The following is a 26,616-nucleotide window of genomic DNA, read 5'->3' on the forward strand; positions in this document are numbered from 1 at the left end:
TACTTAGTGGTTAATATTAGTATTTACTATATTTTTTTTCAATAATGCTTAAAAACGAAGTATAGACATGACAACCAAATATTAACGCCATTGTAGGGCAGGATATACAGAACATGAATCATTTGTACTGTCACGCTCCGTGGTTGTTGAGCCATTTAGGGTTCTAGCTAAATTGGACATTCCATAGAGCACGAGTAAGTATGGAACAACCAATTCAGCTAGGACCCTAAATTGCTCGACAATTACGAAGCGTGCCTGTAGGTACCTAAAAATTTTGTTAACCCATTTTAACCATGCAATAAAATATTTTTGATTTTGATTTCTAATTTGAAATATTAGAATCAAAAAGTTCATAATAGATTGTATATCATAACTACAAAAATGTGTTCCCTACTCTCAACCCAAAACCCCTTGCATCTTAGGATCTAGATATTTTCACACAAGACGGTTTATCGATAACTTCTTACATCACTAGATTATCGACATTAAATGTCGACTATTGCCCATCACTTTTCTGGCTGTGTACGTATTTAGAAACTTGACTCCGCCCCTAAAATTAGTGCGATAGGGACAACTGCAGCTGAGGCGAAAAATCCTGCGTAAAAATGACAAAAATCGAGGTTTCGTAGTCCTCTTTTTCCTCCCCCAAAACTTAACCAATCGTAACCAAATTTGGAAATCTAAATGATTATGAAATTATCTGTGTCGGACCGTTTTGCTTTTTTGGCTAATTGATATCAGTTTTGAATACCACGCCTCTCATTGCGGCGTGGTCTATTAGGCCATTTTGGCCGTTTTTGAAGGGCTCTAGCGCCTTAAAAAACAAAAATATCAAAAAAAGCAAAACGGTCTGACACAGACAAGGACCGGAAAACCCCTCTTTACGCTTAATCCTATCAATTCGGTAACCCAATCGATTCGGTTACCGTATCATTCGGTAACCCTATCATACTGTTACCTGATTGTAATGGTAACCTTATTGAAACGGTAACCCTAACCTTTAACCGAGTTAATCTCAAAACCCCATCGCGATAGGGTTTTTGTTAAGGGTTTTTAACAGGTTTTCATACAGTTATGGTAACCTTTATTATCGGTTGCTTACTGGTTTGCTACATTAAAGTAGTTTTAGGTGATGTGCCGTCAGAACTAAAAAAATACTAAAAAATTTGTTTATTTTATTTATTTTATTTATTTTATTTATTTTATTTATTTTATTTATTTTATTTATTTTATTTATTTTATTTATTTTATTTATTTTATTTATTTTATTTATTTTATTTATTTTATTTATTTTATTTATTTTATTTATTTTATTTATTTTATTTATTTTATTTATTTTATTTATTTTATTTATTTTATTTATTTTATTTATTTTATTTATTTTATTTATTTTATTTATTTTATTTATTTTATTTATTTTATTTATTTTATTTATTTTATTTATTTTATTTATTTTATTTATTTTATTTATTTTATTTATTTTATTTATTTTATTTATTTTATTTATTTTATTTATTTTATTTATTTTATTTATTTTATTTATTTTATTTATTTTATTTATTTTATTTATTTTATTTATTTTATTTATTTTATTTATTTTATTTATTTTATTTATTTTATTTATTTTATTTATTTTATTTATTTTATTTATTTTATTTATTTTATTTATTTTATTTATTTTATTTATTTTATTTATTTTATTTATTTTATTTATTTTATTTATTTTATTTATTTTATTTATTTTATTTATTTTATTTATTTTATTTATTTTATTTATTTTATTTATTTTATTTATTTTATTTATTTTATTTATTTTATTTATTTTATTTATTTTATTTATTTTATTTATTTTATTTATTTTATTTATTTTATTTATTTTATTTATTTTATTTATTTTATTTATTTTATTTATTTTATTTATTTTATTTATTTTATTTATTTTATTTATTTTATTTATTTTATTTATTTTATTTATTTTATTTATTTTATTTATTTTATTTATTTTATTTATTTTATTTATTTTATTTATTTTATTTATTTTATTTATTTTATTTATTTTATTTATTTTATTTATTTTATTTATTTTATTTATTTTATTTATTTTATTTATTTTATTTATTTAATTTATTTAATTTATTTAATTTATTTATTTTAATTATTTTAGTTATAATATTATAATATTTATAATAAGAACACACCACACAAGTAGGTATAAAGATAAACAAAGGAAAGGCAAAAAAACTTGTTTGTGCTGGAGGCTTCATAGACCGCCCATGCCAACCTCGGTTATTCAATAATAAGTTGAATTTAAGTGTGCGTAAAGATTACAATCGTTTGAACTGGTCAAAAACCTCATAATGAGGTAACTGAATAGACTGGGTTTTTATTTCGGTTACCGGTAACAGAGGTTAACTCGATCTGATACGGTTACCGAATCAAAGTGTTACCTTATTAAGCGGTTACCGTTATGGTAGGGGTTTTTATAAACACCTCTAAAATAACCCTATGAAAAACCCCGGTTAAGGTAACCGGTTCCTGTCCCTGGACACAGATATTGACAATATTAATCTGTGTTGAAAAAATCATTGCTCTAGCTTCAAAAACCACGGAGGAAAACGAGGACTACGTTTGTATGGAGGAATGACCACTCCTGTTGGCTCTTAATCCCCGCACAAGTTTGTGTAATTTCGCAGTTTAGACGATAGCGGACTACCGCTTCTCCATACAAATGTAGTCCCCATAATATTATTCTTTCCCGGGTATTGACATTATAGGAAATACTTTTATACAATTTGTTGTATTTTGACCGCTATACCGCTTATAAGAGCTAGGAGCTTTTAAAAAAATGTATGGAATTTGGTTTTTGCTCTTAAATCTTATAATTTTCCATAGTTTCAATATCCAGAGAGGAAAATGGGGACTAACGTTTCGTTCACTTTCCTCTTAATCTAGATGCCGCAGCGAACGTATTTATTAACCTAATAAAACACTAGTAGATGACAATTTATATTTATATCTCTTTTTATTCCGCAGACGGGGATTACTTGATTTTAATTTGCAGTAGTAAAAGATTTCATTATTTTCATAACCACATAGCGTTCATTCATTTAATTATCGTGTAATAAGAGCATTGTGTACCGCACATTTATCCCCAATCGCTTTTATGCAAATGTAACGAACCACGAATTAATCATAAATTAAATATGGAAACATTTAAAATACCAACAACAAATAGTATGAAGTTACAAATGACGTTTTCATGATCTCTCATTAGCGGTTCTTGATAACTTGTTTTCTAATAAATCAGTATATTCATATTGTTGTCCTACTGATTTCACTGGACGGTCGACCCAATCTCAACGTGTTTTTTTCGCCATATTATCCGACAAAAATAGTATATCAATAAATAGTGCTAATATTGCTTTTATTGATTTGTTATATAAATAGTATAGGTACATAATCTCCCCGACTTGTAGCAGGCGTGGGGGCTATAAACTAATTGAAAGCGGCAGACGACAAACCCTCGTCAAATAACATCAAAAGATTTAGGTTCAGTTTATGTACATAGTCACATTCATACCTAAAATAAAACAACAAATAAGATTGGCTTTCAGGCGTAAGAGTAAGAACTATGCCTTATACTCGTACAATAATCATTATAAATCATATGATCACAGGTAACTTAAATTAAAAGAAGTTGTTCATGGTATACACGATAATCAATCAATCATCATATAGTAGTATTTATACGTAGGCAACTCTGAAAGTTCTTAGAAAAGGCTACTTAGAGGTCATATAACAAAAAGAGGCATATTATTTATGAAAATATAACTCTTTATACTTTTTTTGAGGTATATGCAATTTGGTCGTTATCTGTGTTTCAGGATTGATGGCAGTTTGGAAATTGTACGTCGAGCGTTATTCCAATTTCGACCTAAGAATTTTTTCGTATTACTATTTATAACGATTTTCATTGTGGGCTCAGCCAACAACAGAGTTACAGTAGGCTTCAGTTATAGTTTCATAATGAAGCCTAGTTCTTGTACGTCTGTTTATTTTTTAAATTACAGATTTAATCGCTTTTGTATTTATTCAACGGATGATCATAGAGAAGCATGTCATTCAAGAGTGACGTCAAAAGTTTACATCGCACAGTTGTGCGGTTAATAAAAATACTGCAAAAAATTGTATATCAGTAGTTTTTGATATCCCTCAGTATTCATATGACACTGTTAAAAAAAACTTGCTTAAATTATTTTGTGTCAATCGCCATACAAAAAAGGCATTGGAAGAATGAGCTGTGTGCGCTTCAGGGTAATCCTATCCTAATGAAAATTTGTACGCGTGGTCAGAAAGAGATAAAGCACGCATTAGAATAAAGAGTAACGTCCTAATTACTTCAGCTTTTTCTATTCTAAACACTTTCAGTTTGCCCCTCGTATTATAGTATAGATATTGCAAAAACATGTCGTCTAATAAACATAATAATATTTGCCAAAATTTTAATTTTTTTTTCTCCAGCCTTCTTTAACATTTCGCTTATTTTTTTCCTGTGCATATATCATTTACCAGGCTAGGTGTGAGCGAGCAGTAAATTTTCTATGCAGTTAACAAATAAATACTTTTTCAAAAATTATCTTTTCTATTTGTACGTTCATAAAGCCGAGATACTTACCTTATAATTATGAATGTTTAACATTTCATTTTGGGATACCTACTAAAGAAAAACAAGTTTCCTTAAAATTTGGATATATAAGTAATTTTGATGTAACATTTACTAAGCCAGAAGCACATCATACTTTAGCAACACTATCGCTTCTGCAACGCTTACCTACTAAGGCTAAGGCATACCAGCATCAACTTATTTACCAGGAAATTAAAACTACAGTAATAATTTCAGAGTCCAGAATCAATATATTTTCTTTTATCCCTGTCTAAATCTTCTAGAAAATCACGGCTCAACTAGTTGATCAACCGTTAGAGTTAAAAGGCAGGGTCGGATAATATGATCCTATAAATTATCGGATCCGAAAAACGATCTCTTAGTTGTTTATAAATGGTACCCTTCTCACACATGAACCACATTATTGCTCCCAAAACTCGTAATATGTGAAAACCCTTAATGTAATTGCTTGACTCCTCAGGTGGTGGCGACCTATGTGGCGGCGAACAAGTCTTTGCAGTTCCACCCAGACCGGCCTATACACTGGGCGGGTGGGAGCACAGATCCGCCCCGGGACACCCCCGTTTGCGGCTTCGATGGCTCGCTGTGCCCTGACAAGTGTAAGGAATTTGAAATGCTCGCCTTTAAAAGACCACAAAGATCGATACTTTGTTTTTAGAAATTTAAGGCTTTTGGAGTTTTGTTTTGCCTGATGATATATTGTGCGGTCGCTGCAGGGATGTTAATTTATTATATTTTCCTGATATAGCTGATCTACATTTAATAGTACGGTGTGATGCAACATTGTACAGTCAACTGTAAAAATATGAGTGCACATATCTTCTCAAAAATATGTCCCATAGCTCTTATGTCTGCGAATTAAGAACTATGGGACATATTTTTGAATAAGTTGGCTACACCCATATTTTTACAGTTGACTGTACCGGGGAGACTAAAATATTGTAAGGGAGATTGTACTTTCATTCTTTTGAAAATGTAATGAAAACAGAATGCTGCTTAAGCAAATGTTTTTCTTTTAGCTTATAAACAATTTACTTAAGCGAAGATATAAAAAAGCAACACCGTTCGACCTACCTTCTTACTCGTAAAACCGCAAAAATAATTAAAGAACCACATTACGCCAGGTCCAAACCTACCGCAAAACCATTTATTTTTATTTGTATGTTAAATACTCGTGATGTTTCTTATTTCAGCGTTTATCCATCGTGTTGGTTAATTTTATTTTAAGCTCATTTCTGTCGTATGTACATCAAGATAAGCCAGCCGTTGTAATTAGGGACATAATACATGAAACCTTCCATTTGTGTCGAGAATAAATGGCTGAGAACCCATGCCTGCCCATGAAGGAAAGCCTCGAGAGGCCATCTAGTTGGTGTGGTCCTGACTGTTTATTAGCGGATTATACTGATGCTCTTTGCTTTAAGTGCGAAAGACTCGCGTAGCGTTCTTACCCTCCAACCTTCTCGGTAATGTTTTCTTTTAATTATATTCTGTGATATCTTAATGCGAACTGAATAACAAAAAAAGTAAAGAACCAGTACGGTTGTAGTCGGTCGGCCGGTAAAATCTAAAACTGATCCAACAAAGCGTTCCAATCGAAGAGCGATTCCCTAACTACCATCACATGAAACAAATCACATTTAGAAATTTCTTAAGGGGCCCACTGATTAGCAGTCCGCCGGACGGTATCGACCTGTCAGTTGTTCGGAACTGTCAAAATTTTGTTCTAACTGACAGGCCGATACCGTCCGGCGGACTGTTAATCAGTGGGCCCCTTTAGCATTTCCAGACCAATTCATATCCAATCCAACCCAAGGGGCGTAAAGATTAAACGGAATTGATCAAGCGTGGACCGAGACGGTAATAAATCGAATTTGATTCTTGCTTCGTTACTGGAATCTCATTTTGAGAATCGGAATCAGAATGCTTTTTGAGAAGTCTTTCATGCATTTACTAGATGTCTGATATCTCTAGTTACTCTATATAAGGTGCGTTTGGGTAGGTTGGAAATAGGCGCAAGACAAAAAGTCCTCGAAACTTTTAAAACATTCGAAATAAATATGCAAGTGAACTGTAGTGCTCCGTGGGTTATGGCAGTTTTCCGATACATTTTCATCATTTTTATATTAGATGTGGCAAGAAAAAGTACCGGACAATTTAGCCATAAACATAAGTTCCTTTAAGAAAGGTACCGTGATCTTCTGTTTTATAAACATATTTATTATTTTAGCTTGATTTGAACGTACACCTAAATAATTTTATTATGTCCCTTTCATTTTCCGCCATTATTTACATTAAAAATTCGCGACTTCCGGGTTCCATTCAGTAAATTGGTCAAATAATCAATGAACGTGGATTTACTGAGTCCGGGGAAGACTTTTCCTTAACGAATTCGTACATTATTAAGAAGGACCTCTTCGGCAGTGCGTAGTATCGATGAGTCGGGCCTAATTGGCCTTTTACGACGTGTGTGTGTTAGGTAATATAAATGGGTAGGTACCTAATAATGGGTATATAAATTTTCCATTAATTAATGAAATAAATGGATGGAAAAATTCGATGAGAGTCGAGTAAGCTTCGTAAGCTCAGTAAATAGGCTAGATTAGGGTGATCACGATCAGACAGGTATTCCGAACCTAAACCTAACCTAACCTAAATAATAAAAGTCGCAAATTTTAAAATTTTTATGCTCGACGTGGTGAATTTATCCATTATTATTTTTTATTTCAAACTGCACCTTTTGTGTTTGCACAAATATGTAGTAAATACCTGTAAATAGAGTAAGGTTGTCATCATATTACTATAAAATTGTTATATATAATGTAAAATGTATGAAGCTTAAAACTGTCGATAACTAAATCATTGTTTTGTTACAGCGCTACCCGTATACGCCATTCTCAGTATCGTTCTCAGTTCAGTGGTGGTGATACTGGCCATCCTGTCAGTATTTATCTACAGGTACTTATACTTAGCGTATAAATTTTCAAATGTCAATTTGAGTCCTAAAAGTGGCGGATGAAAAGAGATAACATGTGATGGTGATATTATTTTTAAATCGACATGATTGTTGCGATATAGCCGATAAGAATATAAAAATCGGAAGCTTGAAAATTTGTAGATATTTTCATGAAATCTAACAACAGCGCTTTATCCTTTGACATACACAACTACAACTTGATAAGTAGGTACAAAACGAGTAAAATGAGCCCAAAGAATCAGTATATTGTGGTGTATATTGTCTTTTTCCCAAAGCGCAAATTTCGTGTGGTCTCCTTTTTATTACGGAATGATATATTATGCGGGTAGGAAATACATTTTACGATAAAATATTTAGGTAATAAAATGGAAGCAAGCTCGGCCTTTGTTTACGATGAAATATTGTTTTGAAATATACAGCTACGGTTTATTTTTTCTTTGTGAAATAATATTACATATCAGCTTGTGTTGTGAGCTGTTTAAAAGAATGAACAAAATTAGAACAATGAGGGTTTCCGCAATCGATATTTTCACTAGATGGCAGCACCGTGACGAGAGGTCTTTTTGACAGCTGCTGTCAAAATCCACCAAAAAAAAACATGATTAAACTTGATTGGTGGATTATGACAGCTAGACCTCTCGCCACAGTGCTGTCATGTAGTGAAAATCTCGATCGCGGAAACCCTCATTGAGAGTATACTTTGGTATGAATAGTTTATTTATTGAACAGACACTACAAGTTGGAAGCCGAGATCGCCATGATGACGTGGCGTGTGAACTGGAGCGATGTGCTGCAGCCGGGGGCGAGGCTGCGCGGGAGCATGCACTCGCTGGCACGAAGGTACAGCAGTGGGGTGAGTCTAGCTTTTTACTTTCATCCGACGGCATCTGAGAATAATGGAGTGTAAAAATTTTGAGTATATATGTGTATTGAACAATGTTGCATATACATGTTCAATGAACGTGTGTAGGTAGGAACTTAAGTAGGTACTTAAGTTTGGAACATCTAATATTGACAAGAAAAGGGATTATTGGAATTTGCATGTCGAGAAAGGAATTAACTTTATACACAGACTACACACGATAATTTTGCAAGATTCTTAACATCATCAGAATCAAAGAACGTAAATAAATCAAAAGCTACAGTAGGTAAATATACTGAGTTTTTGAAATAAATATAATAACTTATGTAACTCGCAATATTTAAAATTCAAAGGTTTAAATCTCTCCAATACCTAAATAATGAATATAAACAGATATTTCATATAAATTGCCAAACATAAATAATCCTCATTTGCAATTACCAAAATGTAATTTTAAAACTAAATTCAGAAAACAGGCAATTTAAATGTTAAGCTTTCTAATTTAGCAATCTAACGATTGCCATAGTTCATAAGAAAATAATGGGACTCATATAATTTAACAAGTGCCTAAAGATAAAGGAATAATTGGCTTTCCGAATGATTGTATGTAGCATTATATTCATCTATTACGTATATACCATAGGACACCCACAACTTAATCAATATGTTAAAGTCCTATCAAGCGAATAGAGCTGCAGAGCCTGCTGATAAAATGTCCATGTTTTTCCTAAAACTAACAATTAAAAATAAAAAGATATTGGCCGATAATATTATATTTAAACCCAACATACATCAAAATCGATCTTCAAGGCTTGTGCCCTCGTCCGCCTTTACAAACCACCGAAAACAATATATGTATATTGATAACAATTGTTAAACTATTTGTAAAACTATGTGATTTTATAACTTATAAGATTGATAATATGTATATGAATCCGGCACTTAAATCCACGTCGTTTTATTCCTTGGTCAAACTACTATCGGAAGAAACACTTCCCTCTCTTCTTCGTCAGTCGGCTAAAAATCGGTATAACGTCCACGTAGGTATCGTACTCTCAAATTAGGCGGTTTCAATTTTCCACTCCAGATGTTGTTTTGTCGTGTAGGCAGACAAAGTGCGTGGGCAGAATTCTCATGAATACGAGTAGGTATATACATTTAGGGTATGATTTTCACGAATGATTTCACTCGAAGCTTTTCATTGTGTGAATGCGAAAGTGTAGTAATATTTGTTACGATTCGTAACTTACGAATAAGAAAATGCTCATAGATTCGGCTTTCTATATGTATCTAATGTACCTACCTAATGTTTTTTTATAGTTATGTTTTTTTTTTTCAATACAGCTAGAAAGTCAAATAATTATAGAAGAGCGCTTACCTTTTCTAAGTCTCCTTCTTCTTCCTCGCGTTATCCCGGCATTTTGCCACGGCTCATGGGAGCCTGGGGTCCGCTTTTACCTTTTCTAAGTACCTACATACAATTCAACCGAAGCTCAAAACTGTAAAAATATTGTAGATATACTTTGTCCGTTAATGAAATGTCTTTCTTTTGAATTCTAACTTGTTACTTTTGACATTATCCGATTAAATACGCTACCTACTTCTTGAAACGTTACCTTTAAAGTCCGACCTCAGAGGCGGGCTTGTAAAAAACATTGCCCTTACCTGTACAAACTTGCTTATTACTGGCTAATTAGAACTTCTGTTTATTTTTTCTCTGTTAAATTTTTATTAATTTCTGGAGAGTTCTTTAAGTTTCCCTTGCCTTAGTTTTCTAATGTTTTTTGTAGCTTATCATATTAACAGCGCAACGACTTTAAGCAATATATTATGCCATATCAACTTCAAAGTTCATTGTCTTCGAGATATTTGGCATCAAAGTTGAACAATTTTAGGCCAAAAAACTGGTTTTTTAGGCCATAACTTTTGTGTTAATTAGTTTAAAATTAAAATCTCCGACCAGTTTTAAGATACGTAAAAGACAAACCCAAATAGGTATTACGTATATGTAAGATCCTTCACCAGCAATCGAGTAGGTATCGAAAAAAATAATAATAGCAATAGCCGTTTGTCTTATAATTCTATCTGTAGTGCAAATGTAGAACACGGCTCGAAAATTGTCAAAAAACTTGTTAAACGTTGTTCATTACTTGAACAAGAAGACTAATAATTCAACAGTATTTTTTATCTTCGGATAAATAATTTCTTAATAAAAAAAATCGGAGAACCTTTGTTATTGCTTTATTTCTACCTACTTTAATAAGAAATCGGATTTATTGTTTGCGAAACTTCTCAGATAAAAAGAGAATTTAATAAATGAGAAACACGGGTAAATATATTTTCTATAGCCATGTTATTCGTAGCAGAAAGTCTGCGTTCGGTTTCATGATAAAGCGATGTTCTTGGTATTTGACGTTAACAGAATAAAGCTATCGTGATTTCTTTTATGTTCATTTTTATCGTCCAAACTCGTACGAATTACTTTTAACTATCTGTATTTATCATTTTTATTTAATCCAGATTTAACGCAAATTAGTACCTAAATTATTTTCATTGTAGTAAGTCCTATAAACAAGCTTAAAACAGATTAAGACTTAAGTACACAATAAGTAAAGCTATGAAACGTTTTATTCGCAGACGGCGTACTCAGACGAGGCGACGTCATTGGCCGGCGACCGACAGATCTACACTCCTTGCGGGCTGTATAAAAGCTGTAGGGTGGCGCTTAAAAAAGTCGATAAGCAGCGCATAGACTTAACAAGACCGTTGCTACTCGAATTGAAAAAAATGAAGGATTTGGAACATGATCATTTAGCAAGATTCTACGGTGCGTGCGTGGATCCTCCCCATTGTTGTCTGCTGACCGAATATTGCCCCAAAGGATCCTTGCAGGACATTTTGGAGAATGACACGATCAAATTGGATTGGATGTTCAAAGTCAGCTTAATGCATGACATCGTTCGGGTAAGACATTTATTTTTAACTAGCGAAATAATTGAAAGAATTTTTAGAGCTTTGAATTAAAAAACGTCATTGAAATATGAATTCTTTTGGATCAGTATTTATAAACCACTTAAGATTTTTGTTATTTTGTAGTATACAACTCAAATCTCATAATTAATAAATTCTTAGCTGGAGTTAATTTATAAAAAAACTTCAACAAACTGATTTTAACATGGCAGGGCATGCACTTTCTCCACGGGACCGACATCAGGTCCCACGGCAACCTCAAATCCAGCAACTGCGTCGTTGACTCCCGCTTTGTCCTGAAGATCACCGATTTTGGTCTACACGCTCTTCGTACCACCGAAAAAGATCCGTCGGCTCATAGCTATTGGACCCGTAAGAAATTATGATAATTTTTGAACTTATTATGCAAATAATATTTTCAATTTAACATGTTTCAAATGTGTTAATGTTGATATTGTCGATATTTCTTTTTACTGACATATTTTTAGTTTTATTATTCTAATGTAGTATTAGAAAAGAGGTAAAACATTTTTCTTACACACCCTTTTTATCGAAGAGCGATTTTTTCGCTCTATTTAGGTGCAACGGAGGCTCTACTCTCGTTTTTTTTTAATTTACCAAGATAAGGTATAATAACCTAACCAGCTTATTACAATCAGCCATTTAGTTGAAATTCTCTAGGTGTTAATAAAATTATTTTTTTCTTAGGAATGTTGTGGACGGCTCCAGAACTGCTACGCATGGAAGATCCACCCCCCGAAGGGACACAGAAAGGAGACATATACTCGTTCGCAATCATCATGCACGAAATAGTAAACCGACAGGGCGCATTTTGGCTGGGACCCGGTATAGAAATGGGTCCGAAAGGTAAACTGTCATTTAGAATTCAATATGATTGCATTGCAAAAATATTTTTATATCTGATTTTGTATCTGAATAACTTTCAGCCACAAGTACAATCAGTATACTACTCTGTAGGCTTTTTGTTTCTAGATCTTTCTGCTACTATTGCAAAGCTATCTAGCGAGTTAAAATCAAAGTGGTCATACGTCCATAATTGCATATAATTTGTAGATACAGAGCGTAATTAATAGTAGTCAAGTATAGTAGTCAAGAAAATTACATTGCTTTTAGCTACGAGCCTTCTTTGATTAAATCGTAATTCAATAGCAAACTGAGATAAAAGAGTTTGTTATTAGACATCATTAAAATTATTATTGATAGAATACTCGTAGGTTAGTAATACTTCGTATAAAGCTAAATTAAAGTCAATGTCATAATATCAAATACAATAAGTTCACTAAAAGTATATTTAAGAGCTCTGTGCTCTCGTCGGTGGAGTAATCTCCAATTCGACCGGTCTTCTGCCAATACCTTAACCTTCTGGTATGACACGACCTGAACCTTTTCTTTTAATTGGTTGAAATATTTTTTTCACGGTCTTTGTACTCTTCTTCACTTTCTCTCTATTTTTCCTTCTATGATGTACTTAAGGAACAGGTCGTGTTGTATCAGATGTCCAATTAGTACTCCTCTTCTATTTTCTGTTGTCTTTATTATATTTTTTTATTCTTTCCTTTAATCCTATCTAGAACCATGACCAGTATCAGACAATTTTTACCAACACAGGTAATATTAAAAATTCTAGACAGGTATGTTAATTTAATTTCTAATGCCACCATCAATCTCCAGACATAATCGAGGCCGTAAAAGCCACAGGCCTCCGGCCGAACACATCCCACCACCGCTCGTGCGACATCGACGACGCCCACGACCTCATGCGCCGGTGCTGGGCCGAGGATCCCAACGAGCGCCCCGTGTTCGCGCACCTGAAGGGCGCCGTCCGTCGCCTCAACAAGTAATGTTTATGTACATGTAACTTCATCTAATGGGTGTGTGTCTGCTTTCATCTTACTAATCTAAAGTTATACTGTTTTGTTCATTGTATTTTACGCTAGCTATGGCTTTCTTTAAATAGTAGATTGTACAACAAGGGCATAAAGTGACCCATTTTTACCCGAGGCAATTTTTTGGTCTGAGCGAAGCGAAGACCAAAATAGTAGACGAAGGTAAAAATGGACATTTATGCCCTTGTTGTACACTCTGCTTTTCACTTCGATTGCGAGGAAAATAATGATATTTTTCACGGCAATTTACACCACGAAATGGTCGTAAAGCGAAAGAACATAATACATAACCAATTCCCGTCAACTAACTTTTTAATTTTTTTATTTTAATTTTCAACATGTGATCAGAGTTTCAGACGCTTGGTTTTCTGCCAAGTCAAACATTTCGGAGCATTTTTGAACGACAATCGTATCTTATTTTATGTGATTTACTAAATTTAATGACAGAAAATACGGATTTCTAATAAATTGTAGCAAAAATAAAATAATATACTTAACAAGTTTTGTCATCTACACAATTTTATTGCTCAGTAAAATTGTGCAATATGTTTTAACTGTTTGGCTGTTGAGACCGATTACCTTAGTCTTAGAAGAAAATTTTACTTTTATGCTCTAGAGCATAAAATGCGATTTTATGTCGTCTACGCACGACATAAAGGTGTACTTTTTGAGCATGAGAAGTGAAAAAAATATTTTTGTTTGTTCAACAAGTCAACTGTAAAAATATGGGTGCACAAATCATCTCAAAAATATGTCCCATAGCTCTTATATCAGCGAATTAAGAACTATGGGACATATTTTTGAATAAGTTGGCTACACCCATATTTTTACAGTTGACTGTACCAGTTTTTCAATGTCATTAAATATCTGTATAAAATATTTCACGTTTCTTCAAACAAAAACGTCACTTTTGACACTGACATATCTAATCCATATCGTACTACACGTAATATTTGACGTACCTATCTTAAAGTTCGAATCGGGCCGTTACTTCTTATTGAATAGATAAGGCTCTTATAATCTGAATGGTACATTTGAGATATCGTATATTGAGTCATATTATATTATTATTGCCATGATCAAATCAAAGCAAACGTAATTAAGAGTATTTCATAACAATCCTCTTACAATGTAATGGTGCTGTCACATTAGACAAACATAATCCTGAGTGAACACATATATTGGCTCAGATCAATACTTTTGTGGACTTAATTTCAAGATAATTTCAAATTGTACCTCGATCAAGTGTGTTACATATATTAAATATACAATTGTACATGTCTATCCTTGATAAATTACGTTGTTTTTGCTGCCGCATTATTGGCGGGATTACAACTTTCAATCCGTCACTCATTTTATCAAGTTTAACCGTAACTCCATCTTTGTCAACGCCAGCGGTAACGTTGCAACAGTAATGCTGCTGCAGTCGACATTCGAATATCACTTTAAGACATCACTTTGATGCCTGGCGTTACCTATTAACAATCTTCTAAATTAATTGTGAAAGTCAACCCTTGTGCATTTAATTTAGTCACAGCTGCATGTGCTACACTTAATTAACTTCCTTACGCAATAACTAATATGCACCTACTTACATAATTTATAAATTTTTCTTCATCTTCTTTTCCAAAACAAATGACAATATTATTAACATGTTATAATTTGTTACAGATCCCAAGAAAGTAGTAATATATTGGATAATCTGCTGTCCCGTATGGAACAGTACGCTAATAATTTAGAAACATTAGTTAGTGAAAGAACACAGGATTATTTGGAAGAAAAGAAGAAGTGCGAAGAACTTTTATATCAGTTGTTACCAAAGTAAGTATAAGTTATGTTAGCGAGCCATGTTACAGACACGTGACTGGGACTAAGAATTGGTACAATAAGTAAAACAAATTAACGCGTAGAGCCCGATAACCATTGGTAGTTCTATGAATTTAATTACCTACCACCAGAAATGTTCGTTTAATTTTCTTCGAATTATATGCGTTATGCACTAATTGTATGTATATGTCGTGGCCAGATCATAGATTATGACCATTTCATGAATCGCCATGTAGGAATTTATCACTTCATGAATATGGTTAGGTTTCTGTTTTTTACGTGGCCAATCGAACCTATGAAATGCCACAACATGAAATTATCAATCCTAAGATCTGGCCACGACATATATTAAACTAAATCATGGTTACAACCTTGCTCTCAGACTAAGGCTCTCCCCAGATATATCGACGCGCATTCGGCAAAAGCCGATAGGAAAACCTTTATGTCCGCGCAATAAGAGCGAAAAAGCCGTCGACGCGTCGACAGGCGCCGGCCGATGCGAGCTGAGCCGAACGACAACTTTTTCACTCTTATTGCGTAGATATAAAGCTTTTTATCTATCGGATTTTGCCGATTTCGCGTCGACATATGTGGGGGAACCCTAAGACTAAATGCGTAGTATTGCGTGGGTAGGTAGTCTTACCTGTTTAACAATTTTTTGTTCACAGGTCAGTAGCATCCCAACTAATAAATGGCCTGTCAGTCGTCGCGGAGACATTCGAGCAAGTAACTATCTACTTCTCCGACATCGTGGGCTTCACCGCGCTGTCCGCTTCGTCCACGCCGATGGAAGTCGTCGACTTACTCAACGACCTGTACACTTGCTTCGACAGCATTGTGGAGAATTATGACGTTTATAAGGTACGAGTTTTTATATTTACGAGTATATAAATTTAAATTGGCAGAGGCAGACCGAGAAAGATGGCGGGATGACTTGGATGCGTTCCAGCGGGATTGGCGGGATCCTGTTCAGCATAGGGACGATTGGAAAGGGAGAGGGGAGGCCTTTGTCCAGCAGTGGGACACACAAATAGGCGAAGAAAATATATATATATATATATATATATATATAAATTTACAAGACTAATTTTTATACAATTTCATTTTTACAGTGGTACCTATATAATTCTATATTGAGCTTTGGGTGTCGTATCCTTAGCAGCCACGCTATTTGGACTGTTGGAAGGCTCGTCAGTGGCCACCTTTAGGCGAAATATTGGGCGCGTGACGTTCGGAGCAATTGTGGGATTTGGCACCCCACAAATACATGGAACAGAGTATACGAGTACAATAAAATTATGAGAAAAACTCAATCTTGGCAAACGATTATATACGAGTAATAGTACATTACGATATAAGTGCGCAAAGTAGGAAATTAGCAACGAGTGGCGATAAATTAAAACACGACCGAAGGGAGTGTTTTAAATCGACACGAGTTGCAAATTACCTTTTCGCACGTGTATTGTACAACGTTTTACAGTACATATGCCCTTTAAATGTTCGATATAGGCACGTATTGTGCTAATTACCGCACTAGGGCGGTAAAGTAGCACCATATGTGGTGTAAATAATATTACAACTTAACAAGTCAACAGGAAAAATTCAGGGAGTTAGGAAGGCCTAAGAATTTTTATAATCTTAAAAAGTAATAGGTATTACTTTTTAAAGTTACATTAAGATAAACCCTCTAACCCTGCTTAGACGACACACAGACGTAGATACGAGTATGACCGATTTAGGCGGCCGAAAGTCGATTTTGCAAAAATCAACATATTGATAAAAAAATACCACGTGGAGGTAGTCTATAGACCCAGGCATATTATATGACCCTCCCCACTCCTTATCATCAAACCTGAACCGCATAACAGGCAGTCGAACTCTGACTATCGCTCAGCGCGCAAGTTTCTGTTCTCGACGCTCCAAAATATTGCAAGTTTTCCCAAGTGTTTAATTGGTTTTTCTGACGTTTTCATAAAGTTTTTTTGATGGATTCAGGATTCAGGATGGATTCAGGTAAGAATTTATGTATCTCAATAATTTTATATTACATTTTTGACATTTATCATATATTTTGAGCTCGTTAAATTTAAAGTTAAGCTCGTTAAAGGAAAACCGAAAAAATTCGAGCTGCCCTACCTGATGAAATTATTGTTCATGCAGCACAATCGGTTCTTCAAACTAGTGGCAAAAGAGATGCCTCAAAAGTGCTTAAGGATATTACTAATACTCCAGAATGTGCTAGTAAATATAAAAGATCATAGTTTGAAGAACCGATTGTGCTGCATGAACAATAATTTCATCAGGTAGGGCAGCTCGAATTTTTTCGGTTTTCCTTCTCTTGCTTCGCTCACTTAATTCCCCAAAGGATTTACACGGTCGTCCTGACGTGTTAGAGGATGCCACTGGAATCTCAAAAGTTTCTTCCAACCAAGACTCATTCAATTTTAAAAACTTATCTATTGTTTTGTTTGCTTTCAACCACCTTTGTTTTATTTGTGATTTCACATAAGAAAATTCATGTTTTATATATTTTTTGAGCTCTTCCGATGTTCCGTAGGTAAGCACAAGATAATTTTCATAATAATCGCACTTTTCACTTAAACTTGGCAAATTTTGCTCTTGTATTTGCTCAAAATTATATTTTCGAGCAAATACTTTTCTCCCCGAAGCACTGGGTTCACCTGTAAAAAGATAAAACTAAATTAACAATTTTTTTTTAAATGTGCGAAAATATTTTTTTTTCATAGGTTATCTTTGAAAGCCTCTAAGACCACATAGGGGCGGCTAGTGGCGGCTAATTTCTGAGACACCATAAAGACGACTAAGTAATCTGTTCAGGCATATACAATACAAGACAGGGACGCACCCTGAAGTATAACAAAAATACCATTGAAAATCAAAATCTATGAAAAAACAACATTTTGTGAAGGGTCATATTTAACGAGCTCAAAATATATGATAAATGTCAAAAATGTAATATAAAATTATTGAGATATATAAATTCTTACCTGAATAACTGGAATCCATCAAAAAAACTTTATGAAAACGTCAGAAAAACCAATTAAACACTTGGGAAAACTTGCAATATTTTGGAGCGTCGAGAACAGAAACTTGCGCGCTGAGCGATAGTCAGAGTTCGACTGCCTGTTATGCGGTTCAGGTTTGATGATAAGGAGTGGGAAGGGTCATATAATATGCCTGGGTCTATAGACTACCTCCACGTGGTATTTTTTTATCAATATGTAGATTTTTGCAAAATCGACTTTTGGCCGCCTAAATCGGTCATATCTACGTCTGTGCGACATGCGACAGAGTTAGAGTCTAAACTTTTCAAACCTCGAGCTCATTAAAGTAACTTGTTTTCTCTTTAATTAAAAGTTTACATCTCCCAGTGGAGTTTAGGACTGGACACAGTTTATAGATATGATTTATTTTTGTAATTTTTCTTTGTGATAAAAACTAAACGAAAAACGCCATGTTGCAGTATTTCATGTAAAATAAATTATTCTACTTTTAAGAACCTCTACTATAGTTGACAAATAGTACGTATCCGCAATTCGGACCGTATCTTACAAAGTTTTTTTTACAAAAAGAAGTTGTCGATTGAAGTGTCAGTTGATGTTCGATATTTATGTATTATTTTACTGAAATTTATATTACGTTTTGTTTTTGTGTTTGATTGCGGTAATTAAATTTAATGCGTGCATAGGTAAGTGACGAAGAAAGATTCCATTTTTGAAGTTGTCTAATAGGTATGTTCTCACTGCTCTGGTGAAAAGTTGTGTGTACTACACGGGATCAAAGTTATTTACATCTCGTGCGCTTTTGAGTCCCTTACTACGCTCAAGATTCTAAATTAGATTCACGAGCGTAGCGAGCTAATCTTTCGCTTGCGCGGGACTCAAAATAAGCACTCGAAGAAATATCAAACTTTGATCTCTTGTTGTACAAATAACTATTTATAGATAACTTAGTAGGTAACAAAAACCTTTGATGTACCTATCTATATCTGACTTACCAATTCTACCCTTTCTAATAAATCATATCACTCATTCAACAAAGACGTCAATATACGCCACATCATCTTAGTAATAAGAGATCATTAAGGCGGGATTCCACCAGGGTGCGGCACTGTGCAACACAAGTATTTTTGTACTGAATATGCTTGTGCCGCACAGAGCATGCCGATGCCGCACACTGCTGGAATCCCGCTTTTATAGATACAAGTTGGAATTTTCGCTTTTGAAAATGTATAAAATGTATTTTATTTTTGTAAGTTTTTAATTGCAGAAAAAAATACACCATGAGCAATAACCCCTTTTAATCTCGTGTTCGTGACAAAACTACGTGTACTAAAAGTATGTATGTATGTTTTTAACTAAATCATGGTTTCGTTGTCCACTAAGCTCTCTGCGATGTAACCAGAAGCTTACGGCTGTAAATTCACATACAGCCGTTCGCCGGACGGTATATCATTCAAGCGGTATTCAAATAAAAAAATCCTAAGTAATAGCTGCATCCGCGGCTTTTCCCTATTTTTTCCTTATAGCTGTGGTTATTGGTTAAACTTTGTAGCTGTACTTTCAATAATATCTTCCGACTTGTCGTATTATCATGTCGAGATTATACGATGTCTTTGCGAATGAAAATAGAAAAGTTCCTATTTATTATTTTGTCACTTTGTTATATATAATTTATTCTTAAGTAATACCTAATCAAATAATTACACTACATCAATAATGAAGATTCAATACACCGTGCATGTTGCATTGAGCGACGAATGTTAACCAACAAAAACAAATCTCTATAAATGTACCCAAGTGTAACACTTGTAATTTTTTTTTGATAGGTGGAGACCATAGGCGACGCTTATATGGTGGTGTCGGGCCTGCCCGAGCGCAATGGCACGCGGCACGCATGCGAGGTGGCCCGGATGGCCCTGGCCCTGCTCAATGCCGTTCGCCGGTTCCGCATCAGACACAGACCGCACGACCAGTTGAAGCTAAGGATAGGATTGCACTCTGGTAAGTATTTTATTAGAGCAACTGAACAAATCATTAAAACCTATATCGGCACTACTTTGAATAAATCTCGTATCTCACACTGCTAGTAAAAGTTGAAAGGCAGTAACTCTGAATGCATCTATTACATTTTTCTTTTAATTGACAGACGAGTTTTTTTTTCAAAGTAATTTCATCTCTTCACGGAACATTTGCTTCAGTGAACTTCCTAAGTAGTTACCATTTTAGCCTTGGTTCCTAACTACAACCATTATGAGTGTTATTACTATTCACCAGACACAACACAATCAATAAAGTGGTGAAATTCAAATAAAGTGGATGGCAAAACATTACTGTGCAGCACAGTTTAATGGATTTTTATTCTAAATTTTCTGCAAAAATGGCGCGTCAGCGTCATAAAATCATTGGTGTTAGCGATCCCAAAAATGTCGTATCAAAATGCATGCAAAAAACGGATCAATCCTCTATGACATCGCCGTGTGAACGTCACGTATCCAGCAATAAACCATGTCAGCAAATAACTAGACGAATCCGAGAAATATGTCTCACACAAAAGGGAACCTGGCTGCGTGTTCTCGTCAGTTCCATGAGGACTAGCGTAGCGAGTCCAGCTTATTCACAAGCCAGTGTAATATGATTCCGATCGTTAACGACTATGAGCATCGGTAAGTGCTCTTAAATTGTTTCATCTGAGCGCAACGCTCTGCAGGCTATCGGAACGCCTCCCTTGTATTCGCGCGATCTCATCCCTTATTTACATTCGTGAAGTATATTTCAGCCCGCCTCATTACCCAGCAAAGTGGGTGGTATGAATAAACATACATATTTTTGCCAAATGAAATGAGCCCTGAAATAAATTCTGCTACCTTGTGATTCGAATGACAAATTGCTTTCAGTTTGTAATTTTCTTTTAAATTTTAGAATGTGTATTGAGCAGAAAAGATCGTAATCTGGGTTTTTTATTTAGTAAAGCATTCTCTAAGAATTTCTAAAATATTTCTGAGATTAATTTTTTGAGTGCAATTTAAATATGTATTGAAATACTCGTATTGATCATGACGTTTATATATATTTTATTAGATGTATCAATGTAAATACGTCTGATAAACATTTCAAAGGCTTTGATTTATTTCTAAAACTGTAACCTATAATTGTATTCTACTTAACAAACGTGTTGCCACAAAAGGTGAATATACAGTGTGTTACATTTATTTAAATGTTAAAATAAGGTAAAAAATGCCAAATTTGATCTGATAAATAACAAGGCTGATAAAAAATTAAAATAAAACCCTTTTAATATTTTTCACAGAGAGAAGTTATCTTTATATGAAATATATGTAGTTTTGACGACAAACTTCTGCTGTTGCTCTTCCGGCTTTTCTTTCTTCAGCGCATAACATTGAAAAACTGTTCCGAAAAATCCTTAAAACTGACCCCCTAATAAATTTGGACGTCCCTTTCCTGCCGGAGGCCATCGACAGCTGGAAAACGGCCTGCCCTAACACGGACTTGCCCATTACTCGCCATTCGCAACACCAATGGGACGAGCCGCTCTGTCTGCTGGTACGGGATAATCTGTACGAAACGTCTACCAGCACCACAGAGCGCGCTCGTCTCCTTGCTGCGACGAGATGGGAATCCGGCGCATGGTTGCAGGCCCTGCCATCAAAGAACCTAGGCACACTTCTCTCTACGAACACCTTTAGGATTTCTTTGTGTTTGCGCTTGGGGGTGGCTTGTGTGGCTCCTCATCTGTGCCAGTGCGGTGCAAACGTGACGCGTTTTGGTTTCCACGGCCTATCCTGTGCGAGGAGTGTCGGCCGTCTCTCACGACACGCGAGCCTAAATGACATCCTCCGCCGAGCTCTTGTCACTGCTGGGGTGCCGGCGGTTCTGGTTCTGGTTTGGCCCGCGATGATGGGAAAAGACCGGACGGCATGACCCTCGTTCCCTGGAAGATTGGACGGCCTTTAGTTTGGGATGCCACATGCGTGGACACCCTTGCGCCGTCCCATCTTTCAGGAACATCAAACAGAGCTGGTGCGGCCGCCAACGCGGCTGAACACCTCAAGCGGCGCAAATATGCAGCCATTGATTCTGGCTGAATGTTTGAGCCGTTTGGGGTGGAAACCCTTGGGCCGTGGGGACCTGGCGCCCACGGCATATTCTCCGAGCTGGCGAAGCGCCTCGTGGAGGCGACGGGTGACAAGAGGGCTGGCTCCTACCTTGCGCAACGCATTGGTATTGCCGTCCAGCGCGGCAATGCCGCCAGCCTTCTTGGCACCCTGCCCACAGGCACAGAGCTGGAGCCAGTTTTTTATTTATAATTTTAGTTTATGTTTGTAGTTAGTTGTAGCTTTATGTAGTTTTTAATTTTATTTTATATTGATTGATTTATTTATTTATTGGTAAAATTTGTTGTTTCACTTTAAAATAAATTTGTACAGAAGATTGCATTTGGGATGAAGTACTGTGACCACATTTTTTGAATGACAAATGTAGTTTTTTTTTTGTAAATCTAGCTTTATATATTATAGTTTATTGTTTTACCTCACAATTTCATTTGGATTTAACATTCTTTATGCGTAGACAAATTCTTGGAAGCGTCGTCGATGGTTATTAAAACCTGAGGCGTCGGCATCCGGCGTTATAAGAACGTAGGTAATGGAATTTCAATAACATAACGTACGAATTTTTCTAAAACGAAGATTAGCATCACGATTTGCAATAAGAGATTTGATCGGATCATATTCACGGTAAATATAAAACACCATAACTGATACTTTATGTTACATTGGTACAGGTTAGGTAACCTTTTTAAGTCCGGTGAAATTATACAGTGTGTCTATATCAGGTGTACAGGTTTGACATTGACAAATCTTAGCGCTATAGGTACGTATACTATATGTGCGTTAGTACTAATACCTACTTTATTTTACTTTAAGAACATGATACGTATCAGGCTTGTACAAACGGAGAGTCATTATCATAAAACGGCAGCAACCATTAACGTATATATCTATGGACGGGACTTACGGGCACTAAAAATGGTACTATTTTTTTTCCAGTCCTAGTTTAATTCCAGCCGATCGTACGTTCTTAACGCAACTAGTTGCGACTAATAGCGCGCGTGATGCGAACTCATAAACCAATCGCGCGCGTGATGCGAACTCATCAACCAATCGCGTTGTAGCGGTGTCACACCGCTGTACTGGCCCCTGTCATGCTTCATTATTATTGCCCGTAAAGCCAGTCCATATCTATGTCAATAGCAGTAACTTAAATTTGATCTCGTCGCACCAGTAGGTACACACGTTGGGATCCACTGCAAATGATGTCAAAACCATCAAATGAAAAAGTCCGGCCGTGGTTCCATTTATCAATGATACCCGGAGTATTGTATGACTACCAAAAAGCTTAAACTGATAATTTGTGTTTAATAAATATTAAGTATTTTTCTTTTAAAAGAAAGCAACAAAGTAAAAATCAAAACAACGCTAAATAATGGCGTATTTCATCTTAAACAGGAAACTGGAACGAGCAATTATATAATGGATCCAACCTATATTTTATTCAGATATAAATAAAAACTGCCACTCTAATTTTCACTTTATTACCTTAGAGACCAACTTATTTAAAAAGTAGAATATTCATTTTTGTTTCCGAATTTCAAATATAATTTTGGTGAGGAAAGTCCTTAATTGCGTTTGTTGCCGCAGGAATACGAAGTTTTCAAACCTATTACTACCAAAGGGTGGTGAAATTAGCATTTAAAATACCGAAGGGACTAGTGTCCCTTCGGTATTTTAACAATATCTTTTAAAACGCGTTTGATCGTTATTTAGTGTTCACAGTCATAAGGAAGGAATTATTGGTGGTATTCAACGAATGGTAACATTTTAGTTTAGGGCTTGAGTATTTATTGATATAATTGATCAGCTCTTTTATTCAGTTGTGATAAAAAAAAATGCCATAATAAACTAATAGAATTCACAGATTTGACTCGACTCATCAGTTTTTTTATTCAATAACGTTGAAAGCAAAGAGGGTCGAGTCCATAAGGCTCCGAATCCCGCGCCGTAATCAAATATTACGAGGCACGTGCCGACCCGAATTATGACCTCTACATGACTGTCACATTACATCCGCATGCAATGGAGCTTTATGACCTCATTTACTTACTGACATTGTTGCGGATTCTGACAGTAATATCAAATTATAGCTGCACTGATATAATAACATGAAAAGCTTTATGTGTCTTACGTGTTCCATTTCAACTAAAGGTAGTTTTAGCCACATCTATCTATTCTAATATTAAATTTACCCAAGTTACTAAATTAAGCTGCATAGCCCTCATCGCTTTCGGAAACCTAATTATGCTGCCACCTGTAGGCTCGTCACCTGTCAAGTGATGATTGAACGCTTTTTGCGCACACTTGACAGCTTGAGTGGGTATTTAATAGTGTATCTCTTTCAAACGCTAGATTATAGTTCGTTTTTTTTAGCATTAGAAAAAACTCCACAGAAGCAAGCGTGCAGTTTTTTATCAGGCTCTTTAATTGTTAATAATTATTGAATTATCTAATGTAGCATGGTCAATACATATAATTTACTTCAAATTATTACCGCTAAAAGTGCCGCATTTGGAACCACAAGCTTACTTCTGCGAAGTTCTTTCTAATGCTAAAAAAAACGAACTATAGTTAAAGGGAAATAACGCTATCAAAATCATTTCTATTTGATTAAGGTAGGTAGTTGTAACTATTGAAGACTCACATCGTCTTTAAAAAAATATATTATGCATTGTTAATAAACGTTATCAAATATAAATAAATTATGCCACTCTGGAATACAATTGTATAAATCTGTTCATTGTAAGTAAAGACAGCGAAGGAATGTAGTGGAAGTACAGTACATTTTTGCCTTTGGCTTCGGAAAACAGCCCAGATAACTATAACTGACTGTGACACTTTAGTTATCCATCCATTCTCCATTGATTAAATATACCCCGCCGTAACTTTGAATATTTACTAATACTCAGTTACCCGCCTTAAAATAGTTAAGATTGGTCAATAAAAGTTTGGACTGGCTAGAATAAAATAATATGTTAGGATTTGTTGTTGTCAAACTGCGCGCTGTAAAGTTGAGCCGCTCGCGGCACAATAGCCGTGAGGACATTTTTAAGCTCTAGTCAGGCTTTTTCTAGGTACCTATAGTTTTACCTAGTTCGTTGAGTAAAGACTTGTGAAAAAAATTCTTAATTTTCACTTCTCTAGCTGAAAAGTATAAAATTTGCTAGAGAGCCGACAGCCATAAACCACCACTCGCCGCCCACACCCTTTTTAAGCCCCTGATTTTATTATGGGCACCGCTTCCGATAAATTAGGTAGTGGTTTTATTATAAACATTTTATTTTATTTTTCATTCTTTCATTTTACCAGCTATCCAGCGGCTGTAGCATGGTAGGATTTTTATCACATGTCACTTTCGCACTTACTTGTTCGAACGTGACAGGCGATAAAAATGCGACCATGCTACAACCACTGGAAACCTCACGGTATCTTTTCTAAATAAGACAATGTATTCCATCAGGCCCCTGCGTCGCCGGCGTGGTAGGTCTCAAGATGCCTCGCTACTGCCTCTTCGGAGACACGGTGAACACGGCCTCCCGAATGGAGTCCAACGGCGAGGCCCTCCGGATCCACGTCTCGCCGACGACTAAGGCTCTATTGGACACCTTCGGGACATTCCAGCTGGAGCTGAGAGGAGAGGTTGCTATGAAGGTACAGAAAGAAAATCCTAAACATGTTTTCTTTTCGTGTATAAGAGATTTATATCGACCGGGATATGAACCGTGATTACCTTTTGTATTGTTCCCGAGCTCCCGATATTTCGACACAGTTACATGCATCTTGTTCACGGGTAACGGGTAACTGGGTTACTCGTGAACAAGATGCATGTAACAAAAGGTAGTCACGGTTCATATCCCGGTTGATATAAGTAAGTCTAATGAAACTAACCGTGAATCATTCAAAACTGATATGTATAAGAGATATTTAATTTTACCAAATTTATGGGACACAAATGATTTCAAAATGAGTGTATCATCAATCAGTATCATATCAGCCGTACAAACATTATCGCTAATAGAAACGATCGGTCAGTAAATTGATTTGATATTTTGTTCCAGTGGCCATTGGTTCTAATGAGTTAGGCTCTGCCTACTGCCACTTAATTCAGGCAACTTTCTGGACTGTTTCACTGATCTAATCATTTCTGTTTCCTTATCGTACAAGAAATCCTTTTTCAACTCTGGAATAGATTTAAAATATAATTGGAAATTCGTTCTGCAATTTACAAGTAATGTA

At 35.1% G+C, this 26,616-nt stretch overlaps 1 protein-coding gene and 1 long non-coding RNA gene across 4 annotated transcripts in view; one reads left to right on the plus strand and one right to left on the minus strand.

The window, feature by feature from the left end:
- LOC134789944 (atrial natriuretic peptide receptor 1) overlaps positions 1-26,616 on the plus strand; it is a 245,932-nt gene that overhangs the window by 216,762 nt on the left and 2,554 nt on the right. For both annotated transcript variants that reach the window (XM_063760684.1, XM_063760677.1), the window contains exons 9-19: positions 5,145-5,283; positions 7,561-7,642; positions 8,391-8,514; positions 11,161-11,487; positions 11,706-11,865; positions 12,202-12,360; positions 13,186-13,351; positions 15,072-15,221; positions 15,896-16,088; positions 20,077-20,251; positions 25,841-26,031. In XM_063760684.1, coding sequence (XP_063616754.1) covers positions 5,145-5,283; positions 7,561-7,642; positions 8,391-8,514; positions 11,161-11,487; positions 11,706-11,865; positions 12,202-12,360; positions 13,186-13,351; positions 15,072-15,221; positions 15,896-16,088; positions 20,077-20,251; positions 25,841-26,031 — 1,866 coding nt within the window. The remainder of the gene's footprint in view (positions 1-5,144; positions 5,284-7,560; positions 7,643-8,390; positions 8,515-11,160; positions 11,488-11,705; positions 11,866-12,201; positions 12,361-13,185; positions 13,352-15,071; positions 15,222-15,895; positions 16,089-20,076; positions 20,252-25,840; positions 26,032-26,616) is intronic.
- The window catches only part of LOC134790208 (uncharacterized), a 488,662-nt gene that overhangs the window by 161,505 nt on the left and 300,541 nt on the right, over positions 1-26,616 (minus strand). The gene's annotated exons all lie outside the window — the stretch shown is intronic.

This window comes from Cydia splendana, chromosome 1 (assembly GCF_910591565.1).
Source record: "Cydia splendana chromosome 1, ilCydSple1.2, whole genome shotgun sequence".
In the NCBI taxonomy this organism is placed as follows: Eukaryota; Metazoa; Arthropoda; class Insecta; order Lepidoptera; family Tortricidae; genus Cydia; species Cydia splendana.